Source organism: Salmo trutta, chromosome 14 (assembly GCF_901001165.1).
Source record: "Salmo trutta chromosome 14, fSalTru1.1, whole genome shotgun sequence".
In the NCBI taxonomy this organism is placed as follows: Eukaryota; Metazoa; Chordata; class Actinopteri; order Salmoniformes; family Salmonidae; genus Salmo; species Salmo trutta.
Window position 1 is genome coordinate 37,656,159 of NC_042970.1, and position 26,770 is coordinate 37,682,928.

Here is a 26,770-nt window from a genome sequence, read left to right on the forward strand (position 1 = left end):
TCTCCCAGTGCTCAGCTATAATTCAGCATTAACAGTAAAGCATTTATACTGACACTCCACACAATCCTTTAGTCTACAGGCTTTTAAAAAATCACATTCTGTAAGTGGGCTTTTACCCACTGGGCTTTTGTGTCACCTCAACCAAAGCCCCTCTAAAATCCATACCTGGAATAAAAAAGTAGCTAACTATCGGCTTAGGGTACCAAAGCAGGTGTGAGCCAAACAACCCATGCCATTGACATGGCTTGCAAGCAGAGCCTCAGTCAGCTGAATTATTTATATGTGGCTCAATAGGCATGCTGCCTAACTTCGCTTTAATAATCCCCCATGCATTACAGAGACTAGACTACTCCACAACACTCTCCCACGACCTGTACACGCTGTATGAATGCTATTTTCTCTGCTATCATACTCTCAGCCCAGCTGCTTTATTTATTCATGGTAACATATTGCAGCAGCAGTAGCAGTGGTAGGGAGCACACTGCACAGCTCTGCAGCTACTCCTCTAGATGTGAAACATAAGACTCCAGTCATCAGTAATATCTTCTGTTTCCAGACGCGTTTTACAACCAAAATGGGAAAACTAAAGAAAAGAGGTGGCGGTGCAGAGATGTTCCGATAAGAGGGCGGCTGTTTATCCCTCCTCCTACCTTCTGTAGGATTTGTATTTAGTTCCTTCTCGTCATCCATAACAGTTTTCATATAAACCCAGGCCTCTTTTCTCCTCCATTGCCCTCGGTCTCCGCTCTTGGTTATCCCTCCTCAGAGACAGGAAGTGATTGAACTAATGCTCCTAACGCTGGATAACACCATGACCTAATTTCACTGCTATAACAGCTAATGCAATAGAACATAATACAGATCCTCATAAGATACCGGAAAGCATATTACCATTAATTAGTTATTACATTATTGAACAATCTGAATTATTGAGAAGACGTGCTTTAGCGGGAATTGGATTTGATCAAACTGGACAGAGAGAGAGAGAGAGAGAGAGAGAGAGAGAGAGAGAGAGAGAGAGAGAGAGAGAGAGAGAGAGAGAAAGAGAGAGAGAGAGAGAGAGAGAGAGAGAGAGCCTGGGTTATCATGGTGACCTTTGGATGACCTTTGGGTGAGAGTAGACAGACAACGCCATGACAGAATTTCTGTAATCCTCACAGCTTCTGCTCATTCAACATGCATGTGGCGCACAGCAGAAATAGAAAATGAACAAGCACATGGACAACAGCCATCTTTCTTTTAGATGTGACATTGTACAGAGCTAGTCTGCTTCATTGCACTACTTGTACTACACTACCTATACTAATACCAGTATACGAATACTACTTTCCCCCATTGTCAAATAAAATTGCTGAATAGTTTTTGGTAACCTACTACTACCAAGTAGACTCTCCTCCCAGATGCTAACAGAGTGTGTGTGTGTGTGGGGGGGGGGAGCAGAACAAACTGAAGCAGCCAGTTTGGTTTCGAGAAACTCATCTACATTCTACTCTGATATCCCCAACTGCCACTCCAAATCTGTAACCTTTGGATTTTGGCAGCCGGTGTACAGCATTCTGCGGGGGCATTTGGGGACGCGGGGGCATTTGGGGACGCAGCGGCAGTCTTCTATTCATGTGGTATTACTACCTGTGGACTGGTGCACCCTGGTCTCTTCCTGGCTGAGCTGCGGGCGCTCACTTTCACAGACACAGCACAGCTCTTTAATTGGAGCACTATCAGCGTGAGCTAATGCCACTTCAGTTACCTGCCCATAAACCCCATGGTTAAGACAGAGCAGCACTGCGGAGCCCACAGCTGACAGAGAGAGCAAAGAGAGTGAGAATGTCTGTACGTTTGTGGCATCATTTGGAACTGGACACCAATGTGAATATATACATTTACACCAATATTGTGTAAAGGGAAAAGCAAGGCAAGGCAACCCCCCATGATGACTAATGGTGTAATGCTAGTCAGTCAGTTTCCCCATGTCATAAAAGGCTTCCTGGAGTTGAATAGGATAAGGGTGTTGTAGGGAGAAAGTGACCCTAAGCTTAGTTCAGGGAAACATCCTATTTTATGATACAAGGATACAGGATATAATTATGGCACAGAGAGGATTTCCAGATGACCTCCCCCGCATGTCTGAGAAACACACACAGGAACATTTGATAGAGAAAAACAGGTTTGGAATCCTTGTCTGACAAGAGTGATTCCTGTTTGTTTACTAGTAACATGTGGTGGCATTTGGTGACCCCTATGGTTCGGTGCTGGACGCTGTTGGCACTGAGTGGTTCGTGTGATTTCGCCGGTGACTAAATTCGCAGTGACAATCAGATTCTGAGTCTTGCTGTATGGCATGCTCTCATCAACATGACTCCGTCTTAACTTATAAATCACAAGAGACTCCAGCATTGCAAACCGGCAGAGAGATTTCTCCGGCTATTCCATCATATCTGATTCTGAGATGCCCACTTTTCCATTCAGACTAGAGGAAAGGGTTACAGGGGTCATCAAAAGTTAATCTGCCATCAAGGAACAGTATGACATGGAGCCCATAGTAAACTATATGATAGAAAAAACATATTTCATCATCTACAATTCAATTTCATGTCATCTATTTCCCTGGGGGAATACATTATCTGTCAAAAAAGATTTCAATTTTTTTATTTTCAATTCCAGGATTATAGACTATCTTTCAAGGAACATATCTTTTCGATTTCAACAACTGTGCATTTTCTTTAAACAAATCACCCTCACAACTGACAGATTGAACTTCACTTTCCTGCCATATTGCAGATAGAAGTAATTAAGTCGAACAAAGTACCTTAGCTCAATTAGCCAACCAAGCCAACCTCTGAGTATCCCCCAGGTGAATATCCTGTCGGAAAGGAATGATAAATGACCTGCACTGGACCACTAACCAAAACATAGCAGTTAGTATGTTCAACACATCATATGAGTCACAACACACAAACATAGCAGTGGCCATGTTTAACACAGTCACTCACAACACAACACAACACAACACAACACAACACAACACAACACAACACAAAAAGTCATGGCCGGAGGGAGGGAGGCTGTTTGTTGGGCTGTTGAGCATACCTGACCCTGCAGAGTTTGGGCTCTGGTTGGTGGCTAGCAGTGTGATGAAGTCCTGGCAGGTGTTGGGCTGTAACAGTGGGCTGTCGTCCAGACAGAGGTCAATGATGAGGGCCACCGCCTTCTCACAGTACATATCATGGTCCTCTCTCTCCTCCGCAGAACTCATTCTCCTCTGTGAGCCTGAGTCCTACACAGTCTTTAGCTCTCATCCAGGACTTGAGAAGTAAAGTGGGGGAAAAGCTAAGGCAGAAGAGGGATGGTGATGGTGCTGCATGAAAAATAGATGCAACTTCCCGCTCTCCTCTTATTCTTGCTCTCTCTTTGCCTCTCAGGCTCCTGGATGTACAGCCAGTCAGTGTCAGTATGTGTGTCTTTGTGTGTGTCTGTGTGTGCGTAAAAGAGAGTGTGTGGGAGGGGTCTTAATGAAGCAGTGGGACCCCCCAGGTATTCCCAGAGCAGGAGTATTGCATCATATAAAAATGCATGCTGAGAAAGGAAGAGAAAGAGAGAGGGCTGACCCTCACATGTGCTCTCTCTCTCTCTCTCTCTCTCTCTCTCTCTCTCTCTCTCTCTCTCTCTCTCTCCTCTCTCTCTCTCTCTCTCATAGCATGTGGTAGGATACAGTATGAATATAAAGGAGCGATCGCTCTAGCTCTCCTCCTCTTTTTGTCTCTAGAGGTCTTTCCACAGACTGTGCGTGTATTTATCTTGTGCTCATGGGTACATAAATGTGCAGTATGTAGAAGACTGTACATATTACTGTCATGTTACTGTAAATAGGGATGGGATTTACTGCATTTCATCAATTGAACTCAAATACTGTTCCTACTTTACATGTCTGCTGCATTTCTAATCATTCAGGTGTGACGTGCATGCAAATTAGTTCTGTTATTCCAAATAAGGTGTTAATGGTGATAAGGTGAAAAGTATTTCAGTGTGAGAAAAAAATAATATGAAAATGCCAAAAAAATGTATACACATGCAATAAATTAACAAATTAATTAAGTTTGTGCTGCTTTATTAGCTAATCCATTTATTTCAAAAACAGATAATGATATCAAATACAGCTGCTAACCCACTAATACTGCACCATGCAATTGACATGATACAAAGTGAAAGCAAAGAGAGAGAGAGAGAAAGAGAGCAAGAGAGTGTCTAGAAGGAGAAATAGAGAGAGAAAGAGAGATGAGATGCTCCAGTCACAGAGGTCAGATTTACAGTATTCCTTATCTGAGCCAGGATTACAAAAATCGGAGTCCAGATTAGGAATATATTGATTTATCGGCAACTTCCGCAAAGATGATCGCCAGCACTCAGCAAAACATGCCCTCTGACATGGTAAAGTCACTTTACATATATGTGCTTTCATTCTTCTATTCAATAGTATTGTTAATGAAATACTGTACATAGGGAGCATCCCTTGTTGAAAAGTCATACAGGGAAACTGATTTCTTTAGAAGTTCTAAAGTCTGTTATGAGTGTCATGCCTTATGTTTCTCGGGTTAAAGTCACATTTCCGCTTGAATGTGTCTCCAAAGGGCAGCGTGCATAGATCTATAGGCAACCATAATGAATTGAAGTATCTATGTGCTGTTGACCTTTACTTGCCCTCATAGATACTGTTGTGCTGTTGACCTTTACTTGTTGGCCAACTTTTGCATTTCTGGCATACAAAAAAATCTTCTTACATGTTTTTCTTAGCAACTCTTGACTACTACACGCTGCAGAAAATAGTTTTCTTTCAAGAGAAAGTCGCAAACTGTCTTATTTGTTCGTTTTTTTGCTCATTTTAGTAATCATTAATGTTGTTCTCCTCTTTAAATCTCGCCTCCTCCATCTCTGTAGCGTATTGCTGTGTTTTAATTAGCGAGAATGACTGTAGCTTAAATCTTCACAATGGGATCTGATAGGCTATGTCAGTCCTTCCTTATCTACTCTGACTGTTATTATACAAGGCAGAATTCTGAGATTATTATGCAGGGTGTCAGGGTTATCCAGTGAAGCGTTTGAATCACATTAATTGACATGGATGCAATAGTCAACAGTGATTACATTTTTACATACTTTACATACTTAATGAAGTGTCACTGATTTGTTCAAGTTCTTGATGACTTCTTTTGTCGTCTATGGTGCTAATGACACAATGAAACCAACTCCCTCTCTTCTTCACTTTGTAACTCAACCTACCTACGTCTGAAGTTATAACCTAACAACTGTATTGTGTGTGTTTGTGTGTGCGTGTGCATGTGCATACCGGTGTGTGTGTTTTCTCCATCAGAATGGTGTGGCTTACCATGGTCCTCCACGTAACTGGAGAGGCATTGGGATAGCTTTGATGGTGATCCTGATGGTCATATCACTGGTCATCCTGTCTGTCATCATGCTCACTCCTGGTAAGAGGAAAACAAGCTAGGCTCAAAGGCAGACGAGACTACAGTCTCTGGGTCTCCCAATACTCCCAACTAGCATAGGCCTACTCCTTAATACTGTCAGTCCCAAGCCAAATCAGTCGGGTTTTGTCTGCTTGGCAAGCCTTACATTGAAATGCTTTACTATTTGCTTTTCAAGACAACCAGTAGAATGAAAAACTATTACTTTTGCCACTACAAAAATGAGATCCACCAAACAAAAACCTGATTTAAAAAAAGGTTTTTATAAGAATAATGTAATTACAGGAAATGTTGGCTCAATGGGAAATTAATATTTTAAGTCTTGTTCAATTTGTGTTCAATTTCGAGTTTGTGAGGGCAACTATATGAGTCTATTACAGTATTAAATACGCAATTTCCTGGGTGAAAATGGATGAAATTATATACATATATATATATATGTATATCCACTAAAAAATCACCCATTGTCTTAAACTCATCTCTGTGATCTGTCTGTCAGTGTTTGAAGTCTGTCTGGGAGCTATAAGAAAGCTCAGGAAAACATCTGAAAACATCTGGAATGATCACACATATTCAATGTAGAAAAAGTCCTTTGCACATCGTAGAGTAAAAGCGATAAAACGTGTGTGTTAGTGAGAGTCTAAGCGTTTCCATTAATGGGTCATAATCGTCTGTAGATCAAACTGTTCGGACTCTAAAGATGTTTTCATGAGAACAACCGATTTCGGTATCCTCTTTGGTCTTACAAACACCGCTCTAAGTCAGCCTTCACCCATAGCACAGAATAATGGAGGGTAGCCACGGATTTAGCAAAAATAGATGCATCCAGACGATTTTTAGCACGCAAAAATCGTCCATGAAATATTGGGACTGATTGTTAAAATGGAGCAATACATTTGGCATGCATTATGCAGTATGGAAGCAGGTTCATGCAATGTTTTATTTGTATTCATTTTGGCATGAATCTGCTTCCATATCAGAGTGGTATACTGTAGTACTATGGTCATTTGTACCATTTCCTCCATTTGGCCCTTTCTTCCTGCTACTCATCCCTCTCTGTCTTCATCTTTGTTGCAGATGATTCTCTTCTTCTCCAGCGCTCCCGTCTTACTCTGGAGGACCTGGACAAAGACGATTTCAAAGTTCATGACTCCCATGTGACCTGGCTCAACGGTGAGGAGAGGCAGGCTTCCATGGCACAGATTTCATTTACAAAACATGCATGTCAAGCCTTAAATGATTGATATACTTTTTGACAGGCTGCCCACCTTGTATAGCATACTGTACACCCTGTGGCTTCACTGTAACTTGACATGATTTACAGAGCATTCTGCCTGCATCTCAAATGGCACCCTATTACCTATATAGTGTACTACTTTTGACCAGGGCCGATATTGTAGTGAGGTAAATATTGATCATATCACATCATATATACTGTACCTCACATGCAACCCATAATAAGACTATGCAATTAGCCTATTAAAATGTTTACCTGACTCCATAATGACGATTTATCAATATGCAAGAGCCTACAGTTGAGTTACAGGAATTGGAAGGTCAAGAAAGTTCTATGAATGGAATTCTAAATCCAAGTGTATTTTATTAACATTGTAAAATGGATGGATTCACATACAAGGCATAAGCTTAATTTACAAAGCACGAAAAAGTATTACAAGGCAGTATCCTAGACATGATCAGAGAGGGAGAGAGAAAGAGAGAGAGAGAGAGCGAGAGAGAGAGACAGAGAGAGTGTTTTTTTTATTTAACTAGGCAAGTCAGTTAAGAACAAATTCTTCTTATTTTCCTGTAGTCCACAATCATCTCCTTTGTCTTGATCACATTGAGGGAGAAGTTGTTGTCCTTGCACCACACGGTCAGGTCTCTGACCTCCTCCTTATAGGCTGTCTCATCTTTATCGGTGATCAGGCCTACCACTGTTGTGTTATCTGAAAACTTAATGATGGTGTTGGTGTTGTGCCTGGCCGTGCAGTCATGAGTGAACAGGAAGTACATGAGGGGACTGAGCATGCACCCCTGAGGGCCCCCACGTGTTGAGGATCAGCATGGCGGATGTGTTGTTACCTACCCTTACCACCTGGGGGTGGCCCGTCAGAAAGATCAGGATCCAGTTGCAGAGTTAGGTGTTTAGTCCCAGGCTCCTTAGCTTAGTGAGGAGCTTTGAGGGCACAGCGGTGTTGAACATTGAGCTGTAGTCAATGAAGAGCATTCTCATATACAGTTGAAGTCGGAAGTTTACATACACTCAATTAGTATTTGGTAGCATTGTCTTTAAATTGTTTAACTTGGGTCAAAGGTTTCGGGTAGCCTTCCACAAGCTTCCCACAATTAGTTGGGTGAATTTTGGCCCATTCCTCCTGACAGAGCTGGTGTAACTGAGTCAGGTTTGTAGGCCTCCTTGCTCGCACACACTTATTCAATTCTGACCACAAATTTTCTATGGGATTGAGGTCAGGGGTTTGTGATGGCCACTCCAACACCTTGACTTCGTTGTCCTTAAGCCATTTTGCCACAACTCTGTAAGTATGCTTGGGGTCGTTGTCCATTTGGAAGACCCATTTGCGACCAAGCTTTAACTTCCTGTCTTGAGATGTTGCTACAATATATCCACATAATTTTCCTCTCTCATACCATCTATTTTGTGAAGTGCACCAGTCCCTCCTACAGCAAAGCATCCCCATAACATGATGCTGCCACCCCCGAGCTTCGCGGTTGGGATTGTGTTCTTCGGCTTGCAAGCCTCCCATTTTTCCTCCAAACATAACGATGGTCATTATGGCCAAACCATTCTATTTTGTTTCATGAGACCAGAGGACATTTCTCCAAAAAGTACAATCTTTGTCCCCATGTGCAGTTGCAAACCATTGTCTGGCTTTTTTATGCCGGTTTTGGAGCAGTGACTTCTTCCTTGTTGAGCGGCCTTTCAGGTTATGTCGATATAGGACTCGTTTTACTGTGGATTTAGATAATTTTGTATGTGTTTCCTCCAGCATCTTCACAAGGTCCTTTGCTGTTGTTCTGGGATTGATTTGCATTTTTCGCACCAAAGTACGTTCATCTCTAGGAGACAGGGCTGCAGGCCGCCGCTGGAGACTCTGGGCTGCAGGCCGCCGCTGGAGACTCTGGGCTGCAGGCCGCCGCTGAAGACTGCCGCCGAAGACTGCCGCCGAAGACTGCCGCTGAAGACCGCCGCCGAAGACCGCCGCTGAAGACTCCGGGCTGCAGACCGCCGCTGAAGACTCCGGGCTGCAGACCGCCGCAGAAGATTCCGGGCTGCGGAGCGCAGCTGGAGGCTCCGGGCTGCGAAGCGCAGCTGGAGGCTCCGGACTGGGGAGCGTAGCTGGAGGCTCCAGACTGGGGAGCGTAGCTGGAGGCTCCGGACTGGGGAGCGTCGCTGGAGGCTCCGGACTGGGGAGCGTCGCTGGAGGCTCTGGACTGGGGAGCGTCGCTGGAGGCTCCAGACTGGGGAGCGTCGCTGGAGGCTCCGGACTAAAGAGCGTCGCTGGAGGCACCGGACTGAAGAGCGTCGCTGGAGGCTCTGAAGTGAGCAGTGTCATTGGAGCCTCCAGGCGGAAAATCGTAGCCGGAGGCTCCGGACTGGGAGGCGTCATAATAGGTTCCGGACTAGTGACCGTTGCTGCTGGCTCCATGCCATGGATCATCTCTAGTGGTTCCACACCAAGGATCATCACTGGAGGCTTCTTACCATGGATTATCTCTACAGGTTCCGGGCCATGGATTACCTCTTCAGGCTTCGTGCCATGGAATATCCCTACAGGCTCCGGGCTGGATCATCACTAGAGGCTTAGTGCCATGGATCATCTCTACAGGCGTCGGACCATCGATTATCACTGGAGGCTTTGTACTGGGTTATGGATGCACACTGGAGGGAGAGCGCGAGGAGCAGGCACAGGACGTACTGTGCTATGGAGGCGCACTGGAGAGAGAGTGCGAGAGGCAGGCACATGCTTACCACAAAAAGCACGGGGAATTGGCTCAGGTCCCAGTCCTGGCCCAGCCAAACTACCCGTGTGCCCCCCAAAAAAAATGTTTGGGGGCTGCCTCTCGTTCTTCCCAGGTAGGCTCCGATATCACTCGATTACCTGGCCCCAAGTCCAGTCTCTCCTCTCAATCCACTGTGACCAGTTGTCCATTTCTGCCCGGGCACGCTGCTTGATCCAATCATGGTGGATAGTTCTGTAATGCGGGTCGTATAAAGGAGACCAAGGTGCGGCGTGTGAAGTGCTCATATTTACTTTTAATGAATATATTTAAACAAATCAACCGAAAACAGTTCCGTCAGGTGACATACACTAAACAGAAAACAACTACCCACAAAACCCAGGAAGAAAAACCCCTACTTAAATATGATCTCTAATCAGAGGCAACGAGGATCAGCTGCCTCCAATTAGAGATCAACCCAAACAATCCCAACATAGAAATAGAAAAACTCGAACTTAAACATAGAAATAGAAAACATAGAACAACCCAAAACACCCCGTCACGCCCTGACCTACTCTACTATAGAAAATGACATCTTACTAGGGTCAGGACGTGACAGTGGGTCTCGGGTTTCTGGGATAATGGTGTTGATGTGAGCCATGATCAGCCTTTCAAAGCACTTCATGGCTACAGACGTGAGTGCTACGCGTTGGTAGTCATTTAGGCAAGTTACCTTAGTGTTCTTGGGCACAGGGACTATGGTGGTGTGCTTGAAACATGTTGGTATTAGAGACTCAGACAGGGAGAGGTTGAAAATGTCAGTGAAGACACTTGCCAGTTGGTCAGCGTGTACTCGCAGTACACGTCCTGGTAATCCGTCTGGCCCTGAGGCCTTGTGAATGTTGACCTGTTTAAAGGTCTTACTTACATCGGTTGCGGAGAGTGTGAACACACGGTCGCCTGGAACCGCTGATACTCTCAATCATGTTTCAGTGTTACTTGCCTCAAAACGATCATAGAAGTAATTTAGCGCATCTGGTAGGCTCGTGTCACTGGGCAGCTCTCGGCTGTGCTTCCCTTTGTAGTCTGTAACAGTTTGCAAGCCCTGCCACAACCGACGAGCATCAGAGCCGGTGTAGTACGATTCGATCTTAGTCCTGTGTTGACGCTTTGCCTGTTTGATGGTTCATCGGAGGGCATAGCGGGATTTGTTATAAGCTCCCGGGTTAGAGTCCCGCTCCTTGAAAGCGGCAGCTCTACCCTTTAGCTCAATGCAGATGTTGCCTGTAATCCATGGCTTCTGGTTGGGGTATGTACGTACAGTCACTGTGGGGACGACGTCATAGATGCACTTATTGATGAAGCCAGTGACTGATGTGGTGTACTCCTCAATGGCATCGGAAGAATCCCGGAATATATTCCAGTCTGCTAGCAAAACAGTCCTGTAGCTTAGCATCTGCTTCATCTGACCACTTTTTCATTGATCGAGTCACTGCTGTTTCCTGCTTAAATTTTTGCTTGTAAGCAGGAATCGGGAGGACAGAGTTATGGCCAGATTTGCCAAATGGAGGGCGAGGGAGAGCTTTGTACGCGTCTCTGTGTGTGGAGTAATGGTGGTATAGAGTTCTTTCCCTCTGGTTGCACATTTAACATGCTGATAGAAATGAGGTAAAACGGATTTAAGTTTCCCTGCATTAAAGTCCCCGGTCACTAGGAGTGCCGCCTCTGGATGAGCGTTTCCTGTTTGTTTATGGCGGTATACAGCTCATTGAGTGCGGTCTTAGTGCCAGCATCGGTCTGTGGTGGTATGTAGACAGCTACGAAAAATACAGATGAAAACTCTCTTGGTAGGTAGTGTGGTCTACAGCTTATCATGAGATACTCTACCTCAGGCGAGCAAAACCTCAGGACTTCCATAGATATCGTGCACCAGCTGTTGTTTACAAATATACATAGAACGTCACCCCTTGTCTTACCAGAGGCTGCTGTTCGATCCTTCCGATACAGTGTATAACCTGCCAGCTGTATGTTATTCATGTCATCGTTCAGCCACGACTTTGTGAAACATAAGATATTACAGTTTTTAATGTCCCGTTGGTAGGATATACATGCTTTTAGTTTGTCACATTTATTTTCCAGCGATTGTACATTGGCTAATAGTACGGATGACAAAGACAGATTAGCCACTTATTGCCTGATCCTCACAAGGCACCCCGATCTCCTTCTGCAAAATCTTTGTCTCTTTCTCCTGCGAATGACGGGGATGAGGGCCTGTTCGGGTGTCTGGAGTAAATCCCTCTCGTCCGACTCATTAAAGAAAAATTATTAGTCCAATTCAAGGTGAGTAATCGCTGTTCTAGTGTCCAGAAGCTCTTTTCAGTCATAAAAGACGGTAGCAGCAACATTATGTACAAAATAAGTTACAAACAATGCGAAAAAACAAACAAAATAGAATGGTTGGTTAAGAGCCAATACAACGGCAGCCATCCTCTCTGGCGCCATTATTCTCATCTCAATGCATCCTCTTGCACTGAGATGCAGTGCCTTAGACCGCTGCGCCACTCGGGAGCCCTTATCTCACCAGCGCAGGTCCGGGACAAAGAAGAGAAAGAGACAATGAATCTAAGACCCTTTTATAAGAGTTGTATGCATTCAACATCTGAGTTATTGACTAATAGCATTGCTGTTGAGTTAACGCCCAATCAGATATCAGACATACAGGATGTAAAGACAACTGAATCTCTGTTACTCAGAGGTGTGACAAAACGGGGGTTGGAGAGATAATGCAGCATTCCTAAGACAACACAAAGGAAATCCTTGCATACAGTGTAAAGAGTCACTTCGGGGCTGCCCTACAATATGGCTCTGGTCAAAAGTAGTGCAGTATGTAGGGCATAGGGTACCAATTGGGACACTTCATGCTGCTGTTGACATGCAGAGCACAGCACAGCTCATCAAGTCAACACAAATCATGAAACTGTCTTCAGGTTTGTTGTAGGGGACAACGTTACAATGTGAGAGAAGCTCAGTATATGTTTTATGGAATGTACTCTTGTAATTAATACATGTTGATGTTGACTGTTCTGCATCTTAGCTGCACTTTAGAGAATCAAATAACTCCCCCCAAGGGACTGACTATACTTCTGCCTCAAGGACCCCTTACTACCTGTTCAATAATGGCCCAATTCTGACCCTAGTTAAGCGCCCTCAAATGGAACATAATACTCTTTTTATGCACTTTTCTCTATATGCATATTCCGAACTTGAACTTAAGCATGAGAATTGTGTGCTATTCACCTGTTATTAGTTTTGGGTAGAGATCGAATAAATAAAGGTGTGGTGGAGGTGTCTACAGATACCTGTATTCTGACCTTGACTTAATTCCCTTATAATTTCACCACCAGTTCCAAATAGAAAAAGCATCTACTTAATTTTTTTCTGAAATGACACCATTCTCTATGCACTGTAATTTACAACTCTATAAGAGTGATTGATAAGAGCTATGTAAATGAGTAATCCATTTGGATAAGGGAATTGGAAATATAAATTACACTTGTTTTGGATATATTTTACCTTATAATCGCTGGAGACAAATGTGAAACCAGTCATATGGCAGCAAATTGAAGCATATCAACATATCAACTTTCCCACAGTAATGTTTATGAAATGCTGTGCCATTATGCAGAATTTAAATTGTACTGCCTTTTAACTTGGAGGGATGGGCACTCTCACATATCCCAAACTATCAGAACTCAGGATAAGACCCAGATGCAGACAGCTAGAGTCACATATGTTTATTGACCCAAACAGGGGGCAGGCAAGAGACAGATCAAAGGCAGGCAGAGGTATGTAATCCAGGGCAGAGTCAATAAGGTACCGAACAGCAGGCAGGCTCAGGGTCAGGACAGGCAGAGGTTCGTAAACAGGTCAGAGTCAGACAAGTACAGAACGGCAGACAGGCTCGGGGTCAGGGCAGGCAGAATGGTCAGAACCGGGGGAACTAGGAAACAGAACTTGAGAAAGCAGGGAGATGGGAAAACACGCTGGTAAGACCTGACAAGACGAACTGGAAACAGACAAACAGAGAACACAGGTATAAATACACTGGGGACAATGAGGAAGATGGGCGACACCTGGAGGGGGGTGGAGACAAGCACAAAGACAGGTGAAACATATCAGGGTGTGACACAAACTTTCTTTGTCTCCTATTTCTATCATTTTGTTTATCTTCATGTGGTTCTTCTGAAAACACCGTCAAAGCCGTGTGGTTGTTGCTGACGATCATTAGTAACAGTTGACAATATAAACAAAAGACATGCAGTCTAATTAAATCATTTTTATTTTTATTTCACCTTTATTTAACCAGGAGGCCAGTTGAGAACAAGTTCTCATTTACAACTGCAACCTGGCCAAGATAAAGGAAAGCAGTGCAACACAAACAACAACACAGAGTTACAAATGGAATAAACAAACATACAGTCAATAACACAATAGAAAAAAGTCTATATACAGTGTGTGCAAATGGCATGAGGAGGTAAGGCAATAAATAGGCCATAGAAGCGAAGTAATTACAATTTAGCAAATTAACACTGGAGTGATAGATGTGCAGATGATGATGTACAAGTAGAAATACTGGTGTGCAAAAGAGCAAAAAAGTAAAAAACAATATGGGGATGAGGTAGGTAGATTGGATGGGCTATTTACAGATGGGCTGTGTACAGCTGCAGCTATCGGTAAGCTGCTCAGATAGCTGATGCTTAAGGTTAGTGAGGGAGATATAAGTCTCCAACTTCAGCGATTCTTGCCATTCATTCCAGTCATTGGCAGCAGAGAACTGGAAGGAAAGGCGGCCAAATGAGGTGTTGGCTTTGGGGATGACCTGTGAAATATACCTGCTGGAGCGTGTGCTACGGGTGGGTGTTGTTATGGTGACCAGTGAGCTGAGATAAGGCGGAGCTTTACCTAGCAAAGACTTATAGATGACCTGGACCCAGTGGGTCTGGTGACGAATATGTAGCGAGGGCCAGCCAACGAGAGCATACAGGTCGCAGTGGTGGAGCTTTGGTGACAAAACGGATGGTACTGTGATAGACTGCATCCAGTTTGCTGAGTAGAGTGTTGGAGGCTATTTTGTAAATGACATCGCCGAAGTCGAGGATCGGTAGGATAGTCACTTTTACGAGGGTATGTTTGGCAGTGTGAGTGAAGTAGGCTTTGTTGCGAAAAAGGAAGCCGATTCTAGATTTAATTTTGGAGGTGGATCAGGGAATCACCCGCAGCAAGAGCGACAGCGTTGATACATACAGATAAAAGAGTCAGCCCGAGAATTGAACCCTGTGGTACCCCCATTGAGACTGCCAGAGGTCCGGACAACGGGCCCTCCGATTTGACACACTGAATTCTATCTGAGAAGTAGTTGGTGAACGAGGCGAGGCAGTCATTTGAGAAACCAAGGCTGTTGAGTCTGCCGATAAGAATATGGTGATTGACAGAGTCGAAAGCCTTGGCCAGGTCGATGAAGATGGCTGCACAGTACTGTCTTTTATCGATGGTGGTTATGATATCGTTTAGTACCTTGAGCGTGGCTGAGGTGCACCCGTGACCAGCTCGGAAACTGGATTGCACAGCAGAGAAGGTACGGTGGGATTCAAAATGGTCAGTGATCTGTTTGTTAACTTGGCTTTCGAAGACTTTAGAAAGGCAGGGCAGGATGAATATAGGTCTATAACAGTTTGGGTCTAGAGTGTCACCCCCTTTGAAGAAGGGGAATCACCGCGGCAGCTTTCCAATCTTTAGGGATCTCGAACAATACGAAAGAGAGGTTGAACAGACTGGTAATAGAGGTTGCAACGATGGCGGCGGATAATTTTAGAAAGAGAGGATCCAGATTTTCTATCCCAGCTGATTTGTACGGGTCCAGGTTTTGCAGCTCTTTTAGAACATCTGCTATCTGGATTTTAGTGAAGGAGAAGCTGGGGAGGCTTGGGCAAGTAGCTGCGCGGGGTGTGGAGCTGTTGGGTTGGCCAGGAGGAAAGCAGGGCCAGCCGTAGAGAAATGCTTATTGAAATTCTCGATTATCGTGGATTTATCGGTGGTAACAGTGTTTCATAGCCTCAGTGCAGTGGGCAGCTGGGAGGAGGTGCTCTTATTCTCCATGGACTTTACAGTGTCCCAAAACTTTCTGGAGTTAGAGCTACAGGATGCAAATTTCTGTTTGGAAAGGCTAGCCTTAGCTTTCCTACCTGACTGCGTGTATTGGTTCCTGACTTCCCTGAAGAGTTGCATACTGCAGGGACTATTAGATGCTAGTGCAGTCCACCACAGGATGTTTTTGTGCTGGTCGAGGGCAGTCAGGTCTGTAGTGAACCAAGGGCTATGTCTGTTCTTAGTTCTACATTTTTTTGAAAGGGGCATGCTTATTTAAGATTGTGAGGAAAGCCCTTTTAAAGAACGACCAGGCATCCTCTACTGACGGGATGAGGTCAATATCCTTCCAGGATACTCGGGCCAGGTCGATTAGAAAGGCCTGCTCGCAGAAGTGTTTTAGGGAGCGTTTGACAGTGATGAAGGGTGGTCGTTTGACCGCGGACCCATAGCGGTTGCAGGCAATGAGGCAGTGATCGCTGAGATCCTGGTTGAAGACAGCAGAGATGTATTTGGAGGGCAAGTTGGTCAGGATAATATCTATGAGGGTGCCCATGTTTACGGATTTAGGGTTGTACCTGGTGGGTTCCTTAAAAATTTGTGTGAGATTGAGGGCATCCATTATGGAGTGGAGCGCAGACCAAGCCATAACAGTTTCAACCAGACGCATGGCGCAATACTTGGCTGTGTCATCACACAGTTTAATGGTTAGTACATGCAATAGACAAGGATATAGCCTACTATTGTACAGTATTCTCCCTACTTTAATCCTATGTACACTAATCTTCCAACATTACAATGGAAGAATGTGGCAATCAGACTGAATGAAACCACCATTTTCTTTCATGCGTAAAGGCTCTCCAAACCTGTTTTTTTTAAATAATCTACAAGATCAGAGTATTTTCAAATCTACCAATTGGTGCTGAAACAAAGACAGATATGCAGATATTTAGATGGCTTTCTTTCATTTATCCCTAATATTCTGAACCCATTCTCTCGATGTAGTCTACTGAGTCTGTCGACAGAATTCGAACTAAAACATACACTGCATTTATAGGGATGGCTTAAGATAAATATACTGAAAACCCTATTGAATGAAAACTCCATGAGAAAATCTGTTGGCCAGCAAGTGGGATGGTTTTCAGCGGTTGAATTACATTTATTAAATGTGCGCTAGGGAACCCCTCCTGCAAAGCATGTTACACACCTTCATAAGGTGTTTGAATACCAACAACTGAGAAGTGCGTAGGAAAGGCGTACGTAAGAAGGCTTTATTATTAGGCTCTATTAGAACAGTTTCCAATCCCTAACATAACCATCTGAGGCATTGATGAAAGGTTGCTCATTGAATTAAGAAACCTATTAACAAAATACACATATGTATGTCACATACAGTACATGTACAATACATGTATATTTGACATAAATCCAATGGCCTTTATATTACATTACACTTTGCAGTTTATTCGTTTAGCAGACACTGTCTTTACTTTAGGAGAATCAGGACGGTTTCCGGATTAAACATCATTCTCAATGGAAAATCTCAATCCAAAGTGGGGTTTTTTGTCCACAACTAGGCTTAATCTGGGTCTGGGAAACGAGTCCTTCGTGTTTCAACAACAACTCTGTCATCTGTCTATTTGCCAGTCTCACCATTGCATGGCTTCTACTCTAACTCCTCTCTGTAGATGATGAGGTGGCCTTTCGCACCAGGGAAGGGCACATCCTGAAACACAGCCTGAGTGAGAACCTCACCATCTCTCTGCTGGGCGGAAGCATCCTAGTGAGTACAGACGCAACAAACAAAACTCTGCTCCAAGGTGGTTGATTGACAGACTGATGGATCTTCAGCATACATTTCCATCCTCCCAGTCTCCCACAGGTGTCAACTTGTATTTGAGAAATAATCACTCCTCCCACTGCAGTTTTTATTTGCATTTTGATATATTTGTTTCTGTTTTACAAGAATCTGAATGACACAAAGTTTCAAGTGTCACCAGACCAGAAGTATATTCTGCTGGCGTACAACTTGCATCTGGTAGGTAATGTTTAACAGTCAGTGTATCTATTGAGGAATATTTCAAGACAAAACTGGCAACTTACTGCTGATTTGTATCTATACCTCCCCCCCGTTTAAATAGACTGATTTAATTCTGCTCTAAGCAATGTCTTCATCTTTTAACAGGATATTTTAATTAAGATGGGACTAAGCTAAGATTATTGAGCGAAAACAAACAAATCGGAACACTGTTATGCTCCCAAAGGGCTTGTTTTAATCAATTCAGAATCTGGCACAGTTTCTCTTTTGGGATGGGCATTTATTGTTCTTAAAGACTTGGAAACGCCTCAATGCAAAGAATATAAAATATGTGGCAGCACCAGCAGCTATGTATCCATGGAAACTATTATTGGAAAATATTTGGACTGTGTATTCATTTTAGGCAAGTCCTTTACTGTTGATTTGATTATATTCCTCTCCTCTGCCCTTGATAGGTGTTCTCAAAATCATTTTCAGCCTCCTATGTAATTTACAGTGTGGGTACAGGGTAAGTATTATTGATAGCATGATAATGTATTCCTATATTGTGCAATCAATCCAAACCAACACATCCAAATGTAATATGATGCATAACAGGTCATCTGGTAATTTAACAGTTTACTTCAGCCAATACCATGAATTTAAAATAAAGTTGTTGTGTATGCATGTGTTTGTGTGTATATTCTCATGCATTTCTGTGTTTGTTTCTCGCAGGGACTTTCTTGAGCTAAACCCACACGGAGTGAAGCCATCTGCTCTTCAATATGCCGCATGGGGTCCCCATGGAAATCATTTGGTGAGGCCCTAAGGCAGGAGTGCACAACATGCGGCCCACAGCCCAAATACGTCCCGAGAGATGCTCTTTTTTTGGCCCATTATGTTCATACACTGTATGTTAATTTGTGTGTGTTATATTTTCATTGAGTTACATAGGCACTCTGTTATTTTGGCAGATCTACATCTTTCAGAATAACCTCTACTACCAGCCCGGTGTGTACAGTGGTCCTGTACGTCTCAGCACTACAGGCAGTGGGTCTGTTATCAACGGGCTGTCAGACTGGACATATGAGGGTGAGAGAGACTGCCTCTGTATAGTAAAATCCTACTTACTTACTTAGTCCTCTTCTTCCCAGGTAGGACATAAGGCTGCAACAATCTTCTGCCACTGGAGTCTGTCTTTGGCCACAGCTTGCGCCCTGTCCCATGAGAGACCCAGCTCATCCAGCTCAGCCGCCACTGATCGTCGCCATGTAGTTTTTAGCCTGCCTCGTTTGTGCTTTTCTGTTAGTGTCCACCTGACAGAAAAACACCATAGACATCACTTATATATATTTTGTCATATACTACACTTTACCTCATAAATGATAATAGATCTATAATATGCAATATATATGAATGTAATGTACTTGAATGTGCCTGACATCACAAATGAAGTTCATGTAGAAACATTACATTCTTATCAATCTATATTAAGAATTTGTGAGCTAGAGTCTGTGTACTATATACAGTAGATGGGTCCATTTACACCTGCTACTGCATGTTGACTGTCATGTCATGTGTTTCCAGAAGAGATCCTCCAGACGTATCCTGCCTACTGGTGGTCTGGAGACGGGGTACGGCTGGCGTACCTGTCCATCAACAACACACACACACCCAATGTGGAGATCCCTCGTTTCACTGGAGGGCCATACCCCACAGGAGCCTACTATTCATACCCTAAGGTGAAATGTATAATAACAATAATAATAATAATGTCAATAAAGACTACTTTTATACACCTTAACTTAAGATAAATTCCAAGGTCATCTCCTCTGCCATAAACCCTCTTGGCAGAGGCTACAATAAGATGAATTGTGTTCAATACAGAATGTCTTTGAACAATGGTATCTATGCAGAATGTGTTGATGTGCATCCTTCCCTTCCAGGCAGGAGATAATATCCCGGCAGTTACTCTTTACGTGGTGAACGTCTTCAGCCCTGCTCACATTCTGAGGATGACTGCTCCAGTCTCACTCAAAAACAGGTACTGTAGGTACACATTTAAATCAGTGTATTTATTCTCTCCATATGTAAATCGTTTTTTCAGACCTAAATCTCGGTGTTTCTCCCTTGTCTTTCTGTCTGCCTGCCTGTGTCCAGAGGTCATTACATCTCCATGGTGAAGTGGACCAGTGGGACCAGGCTGGTTGTGCGTTGGTTGAACCGGGTCCAGAACCAGTCTGTTCTCTCTGTGTGCGAGGCCACCACTGGAGTCTGCTCACAGGTGATACACTGATCAGTTGTATAGGGAGTAGATCCATCATTTCTAGCGGCTGGATGTGATCCATGTGATTCATGTGGATGCTGATTGGTTGTCAATGATATGTATGAGTGAATAAATAAGAGATTCCTTCTATATTTTTAATTAAGATGCAATGTAATGCCTTTTTTCTGTTACAACCCTCACAGAAACGCAAAATGACCATGGATGTCTGGCTAGGGCAACCACAGGTAAATTCTGCCTACTAATCACTTTAACCAAGATCAACCAAAAGGCTGAATCTGTTCACAGAAAATGTATAAGAAATGGGAAAACTTGCTGTGTTTCATTACAGTTTTCAAGACCGTTATTATATGTAGCGAACCTGGTTTCAGTTTCCTGGACAAGTAAGAACCCTGAGGGGAGGAATTGCGTATTCTAATCATTAAGTGATTCGATTCAATTAAATTCATGTGGTTGCATGAAGACAATATAAATTAAGACGAGGAAGACATGAATACAAGATAAATGGATTTCAGTGGGACTTGGAGGGAGAGAAATGGAATACTAAAATTAGTAGTGTTAAGTAATGGGAATGAGTCGAGATGATTTGGGCCCACAGTTTCTCTTCTGACCACGTGGCCTTCAGGTCTGGTCAGGTCACATTGACAGGAAAACCTCTACTAGGCCCTAGATGAAGGATGGGCAACTCCCGTCCTCGGGGGCCTGATTAGTGTCACACTTTTGCCCGAGCCCCAGCTAACACACCTGACTCCAATAATCAACTAATCATGATCTTCAGTTTAGAATGCAATTAGTTGAATCCGCTGTGTTTGCTCAGGATGGGGAAAAAGTGTGACACCACTCTGACCCCCGAGGACTGGAGTTGTCCATCTCTGCCCTAGATACTGTATGATGACTAACAACTGTGGAAATTACTCTTTCCGGCCAACAGGAGGCACCCCTCTTCTCTAGAGATGGCTCCATGTTCTATGTCACTCTGCCTGCCGCACAAGGGGGTCACGGAGAGTATCGACACATAGCTGTCCTCCCTACTCAGGTCAGAGTTGCGTTTCAGCCTTATCTACCTTGCTTTATCTTATTTGGCCCAAGTCAGTCTATTTTGAATGGCTAGGGTTTTCTCCTCACTAGCCTCTCACAATGACCCCTTCATCTACCTTTAACTCCCTCGCTCCCTCCCTCTTACACGGTCTCTATCTCTATGTCCTTGGCTTGTCTCTCTCTCTCTCTCTCTCTCTAACTCAATTTCTCTCTCCCTGCAGCCTTTGACTACCCCCATGTCTCCACGATTCCTGACATCAGGGCACTGGGATGTGATGTCACTCTGTGGCCTGGATGAAGACACAGAGAAAATGTAGGAGTAAAGAGATTTGCTTATCCCTAGCATTTGCTGGTGCGACTGCAGCTGGCATTAATGTAAACACAGCACATCAGCCTGATATGGATTCTGTCTGTTTGCAGATACTTCATCAGCACAGAGGCATCCAAACAAAGCAGACACCTTTACAGGTAAATATGCACAAGGTCCTATAATTATACCATAATCCATAAATAGATCAATATGTTTTTCCTGACCACGTGACCTGACCAGCAAAAACTCTAAGCACTAGCCCGACAAAGTCCCTTTGTCGGGAGTAACTCAGGTCCATAAGAAATGTTTACATCGTTCAGTCTGAATGTTTTCTATTCACTGTTCCTCTCTCTCAGTGTGAACCTCCGGGGTTTTTGTCAAAGGCACTGTCTTACCTGCACACTCTCAGAGACCTGCAGCTTCTACAAGCCACAGTTCAACCCCAGCCTCACTCGCGTTATCCTCCACTGCTTGGGTGAATCTCTCTCTCTCCATCTATCTATCTCTTTCTCTCTTTCTTTCCTTTTTTCTGTCCTTCATCTTGATGTCTCATTGTTGTAGGCCCTGGCATCCCCAGAGTGACTGTCCACAGCACCAGACAACATTTCAGTGAGTTCTACACAAGTTATTTTTAATGTCTTAATATATCTACTGGGTTTCATAATTGAGCTACAGTATATACAGTATAAATGCTTCCTGTATGTTTGGCCCCACATTCCATCTTTACAAATTTTTTCTAAACAAATGGGATGGGAAAGGCTAAGGGGAGTATTTGTGTTTGTGGCCGTTTTCGAGCTGATTACATTAAACACTGTTTGACTATAACCTTCGTCCTGTCCTTAACTCACAACTTGAATTAGCTATTTGACAATATATTGTTTGAGCAGAGGCTGATATTGAGCACAATCGAATATGTGTAGATGTCTTACAATGTCGGCAGCTGTAGCCCTAAAACACTTGAATGATTGTTAGTTCAGCCGGATGTTTTATGTTCAGTATTCAGTCACTGGTGAGGATGCGTCCCAAACAGCACACTATTCCCGACATAGTGCATTGCATTCCTTTTGACCAAAGTCCTATGGGCCCTGGTCAAAAGTAATGCACTGTAAGGGGAATAGGGTGCCATTTTGGACGCAAACTGAGTGTTGTTTTCTTAGGGTACAAGGTCCTGGAAGACAACAAGCCTCTGTCTGAGGCCCTGGAGGGCAAACGGCTCCCCATCACACACTACAGAACCATTACAGCTGACCACTATGGTACAGTAAACACTGAGAAAACCACTCTTTTTCTCAGATAACTTATTATGACTTACCATGAATTGAGAGCAACTGTGGTATCCATGTTGCAGATATGCATCTAAAGCTGGGTCTACCACAGGGGTATGAAGAAGGCCTGCATCCTCTCCTCATCATCGTGTAAGATCTGCAAAAAGAAGCAAGCATGAAAATGTGAAACGGTTTTGCACTGAGATAAGAAATGGGCATCGAAACAAAGACCTTGCAAGCTAACATTTCATAACGATAAAATCAATATTTTTGAGACAGGTGTCCTCCAAATATTAATAATTATTAACACAAAAGCTCCATAACCTCCTACATTTTTTATTTAACGTTTATTTGACTAGGCAAGTCAGTTAAGAACAAATTGTTATTTACAATGGCGGCCAAACCCAGACGACACTGGGCCAATTGTGCGCCGCCCTATGGGACTCCCAATCACCGGTTGTGATGCAGCCTGGAATCGAACCAGGGTCTGTAGTGACGCCTCTAGCACTGAGATGCAGTGACTTAGACCGCTGCGCCACTCAGTGTATTCACTTCTCCTCCACCTAACTTTGTTGACTTCCTGATCCCATTTCCTTTCTTCTCATCTCTGTCTGTGTGTCTCAGGGATGGAGCCCCTGACACCCAGACAGTCACAGACCGTTTCTCTCTGGGCTGGCCCCAGGTCCTCTCCAGTATCCACAGTGTAGCTCTGGCCTGGGTGGACGGCAAAAGTGGTGGGGCGGCACACGGCCTGAGGTCACCTAACCTTGACCCCAGGAAACTCAGCTCCCAGAGAGTCAAAGACCTGCTGAGATTAATAGAGTGAGTAATCAATGATGAGTACAGCATAGATTTCAGCAGCATCTAAATAATTTCTTAGTCATACTGTATTTAAGCAATGAGTCATTCCATGTCATCCAAAACTGTTTCAAAGCAAATTTTCTGCAATTCTACACATTTTATCATTGGGGCTGAGAGAAAAGATTGTAATTTTAAAACAAATCTCAGGGTTTCTACACGTTGCCATGGGATTGAGTGAAAATGTGCAGTTTAAAAGCTAATTTCCTGCGATTCTACACATTTTTCCATGGCTAATGCCGTGTTATTATGCTAACTGAGTGATTCAAATATTATAACAAAATCAATGGGGGCATGACATTTTTTTACTTTAGATTCTCCCTGACTGTCTATTGTTTATTTTGGTGATTGTTTGTTTTCAAAGACGAGCTTATGAAAAAATATATAGCTCATTATCTTTTCTACATACTTTATATCTGGTTTTAGTCATTTAAGTTTACACTGTTTCAGGACTGCTGATCATATCTGTCACTAACTACAAAAACAATTTCAGAACAATCTGAGATTGTGGGTGTCGAAATCCTCTTTCTTGTGCTTTTTGAGGTGGAAAGACCCCAATGCATTCTTTGCTACAGGTGGTTGTTGGAGTTGCCGTACATTGACAACAGAAGAATTGCGCTGTATGGAAAGGTATAGGGTCTATTTCCAACTATATTGCTGCATTGATTCTAGCAGACCCAGACAAAATGGTAAAAGAGCTTAAAACATCCATGTTAGATCAAACAGTATTCTGTATGTAGTCACCTCTGGATGTGAGTACCCCACCCTTTATCTTTTCAACAGGCATTTGGTGGACTTCTGACACTGAAGATGATGGCAGCAGCCAACATATTTAAATGTGCTGCAGTGATGGCTCCAATCACAGACTTCAAAATCTACAGTACGTCCACCAACATTTAGGAGTAATCTGTGTTGCTTTTCATCTTTGTTCTTGTGATTAGACATACTGTGTCTGACAATTTGTTACACTATTATTCAAGCCTATACCTACCCCGGTTCTTACTTGATTTATCTTTTAGAGTTTGTTAGCGATTTATAAACAATAATGACTGTCATAATAGATGCTGCTTTCTCTGAGAGATACCTGGGTCTTCCAGCCACCGAGGAGAGCTTCTACAATGTAAGTCAAGATCTTGTTCTTCAAATTGATTGTAAAGTGTAAGATGGTGTAACATCGTCTCTCTCACATGCACTCAACTTGTCCCTTTAGTCTTCCTTTGAACGAAAAACAGGTTGTGACTAGATGGAGTACAGCTAAGACCAGAAGTGACTTTTCGTAGCAGGTTAGGAGAGCATTTTTGCTAACCCTTTCCTAACTGTAAGCTAATTCTCCTAACCTGCTGCGTAAAGTCTCCAAACATGCTATGAAAAAGTAACTTCTGGTCGTAGCTGTATTCCCCCTAGTCAGCATTCCAAAAACCTGGGTCTTAGTTCAACATGTCTTCTCAGGCTGCCTCTTTGCTGGATGATGTGATCAATCTGAGGGACAAGAACTTCCTCCTTTTACATGGAACCGCAGATGGTGAGAAACTTTATGATCTATTCAACTATTCAACTAATATTTAGGGTAACACTTTCAGAAGTCCCACAAAAATAAAGACATACCCCATATGAGATATTGAATGGATCTACTTGCACATATTTGTGAAGTAACACTTCCATCTTGAAACAGTCTGTTTTCTGTTTACCTTTTTCTTGTAGCACATGTCCACTTCCAGCACACTGCCGAGCTCATAGACCGTCTGGTGTCAGCAAAGGCCAACTACTCCCTGCAGATTTACCCTGACGAGGGCCACGTTTTGAGACGGAGCCACAGTGATCAGCACTTCCGACGCACCCTAACAAACTTTCTCCAGGACTGTCTGGCTCCTATGCCCCCTCAAACGTCTGATGGACAAGAGGATGACTGAGAGCTACCCTCCCAAACATTTACATCCAACAACAAAACACCAAAACATCATACTATCATCCTTTTGACCTTGAGGACTTTGAGGATTTTGCATGAGGGAAATGTGAAAAGGCATGTTGTGTGACGGGAAAGTATGCTCTGAAATGTCTCATGTTGAGTAGAGTTTGCATTTTTGTATTTAAATAGCTGACTAAACTCAACTCCATGGTGAAGGAAGTTAAACTTCCTTGGAGTTTAGTCATCTAGTATTTAGCATGACCCAAATTGCAGAACCTGATTATTGCAAAGATCCTTAAGAATTTGTTCTTGTTTCCTAAGTGCATTTGAGATAGTAATAAATAGTTTGAAGTTATCTGGGGGTGATAGTTTGTTTAAATCAAATCAAATGTTATTTGTCACATGCTTCGTAAACAACAGGTGTAGACTAACAGTGAAACGCTTACAGGCCCTTCCAGATAGCATGGTGGGTAGGAGCGTTGGGCCAGTAACCCAAAGGTTGCTGGATGGAAACCCTGAGCTGACAAGGTAAAAAATCTGTTGTTCTACCCCTGAGCAAGGCAGTTAACCAACTGTTCCCTGGGCGCCAATGACGTGGATGTCAATTAAGACTGCCTCCCACACCTCTCTGATTCAGAGGGGTTGGGTTAAATGCAGAAGACACATTTCAGTTGTACAACTTCCAAACAATGCATAGAGAAAAATAATAATACGAGGAATACATGCACAATGATTAACGATAATTTGGCTATATACCAGTTCCGATTTGATGTGCAGGAGTACAAGGTAATTCAGGTAGATACAGTATGTACATGTAGGTAGGGATAAAGTGCCTAGCCCAGGTGACAATTTGGTATTTTATTAGGATCCCCATTAGCTGTTGCAAAGGCAGCAACTACTCTTCCTGGGGTCCACACTAAACATGAAACATAAGACAGAATGACATAATACAGAACATCATTAGACAAGAACAGCTCAAGGACAGAAATACATACATTAAAAAAGCACATGTAGCCTACATATCAATGCATACACACAAACTATCTAGGTCAAATAGGGGAGAGGCGTTGTGCCGCGAGGTGTTGCTTTATCTGTTTTTTGAAACCAGGTTTGCTGTTTATTTGAGCAATATGAGATGGAAGGAAGTTCCATGAAATAAGGGCTCTACATAATACTGTACGTTATCTTGAATTTGTTCTGGATTTGGGGACTATGAAAAGACTCCTGGTGGTATGTCTGGTGGGATAAGTGTGTGTGTCAGAGCTGTGTGTAAGTTGACTATGCAAACAATTTGGGATTTTCAACACATTAATGTTTCTTATAAAAAGAAGAAGTGATGCAGTCAGTCTCTCCTCAACTCTTAGCCAAGAGAGACTGGCATGTATAGTATTTATATCAGCCCTCTAATTACAATTAAGAGCAAAATGTGCTGCTCTGTTCTGGGCCAGCTGCAGCTTAACTAGGTCTTTCCTTGCAGCACTGGACAACACGACTGGACAATAATCAAGATT

General features: G+C 43.3%; 2 protein-coding genes across 2 annotated transcripts in view; one reads left to right on the forward strand and one right to left on the reverse strand.

Moving 5' to 3' along the window:
• syt6b (synaptotagmin VIb) overlaps positions 1-3,232 on the reverse strand; it is a 45,638-nt gene extending 42,406 nt beyond the window's left edge. The window contains exon 1 of the mRNA XM_029775663.1: positions 3,088-3,232. Within this exon, the coding sequence (XP_029631523.1) occupies positions 3,088-3,220 (133 nt within the window). The 5' untranslated portion in view covers positions 3,221-3,232. The remainder of the gene's footprint in view (positions 1-3,087) is intronic.
• Positions 3,233-4,331: 1,099 nt separating this feature from the next.
• LOC115147805 (inactive dipeptidyl peptidase 10-like) lies at positions 4,332-25,614 on the forward strand. The gene is made up of 23 exons (XM_029690094.1): positions 4,332-4,425; positions 5,366-5,480; positions 6,555-6,650; positions 17,270-17,364; positions 18,075-18,127; positions 18,334-18,415; positions 18,573-18,690; positions 19,186-19,340; positions 19,545-19,642; positions 19,759-19,882; positions 20,814-20,918; positions 21,142-21,233; positions 21,341-21,388; positions 21,587-21,705; positions 21,792-21,839; positions 22,388-22,486; positions 22,579-22,645; positions 23,120-23,317; positions 23,929-23,983; positions 24,137-24,233; positions 24,415-24,473; positions 24,803-24,875; positions 25,055-25,614. The coding sequence occupies exons 1-23, from the start codon at positions 4,387-4,389 to the stop codon at positions 25,261-25,263; spliced, it is 2,244 nt and encodes a 747-aa protein (XP_029545954.1). The 5' UTR covers positions 4,332-4,386; the 3' UTR covers positions 25,264-25,614.
• The last annotated feature ends 1,156 nt before the right edge of the window (positions 25,615-26,770 follow it).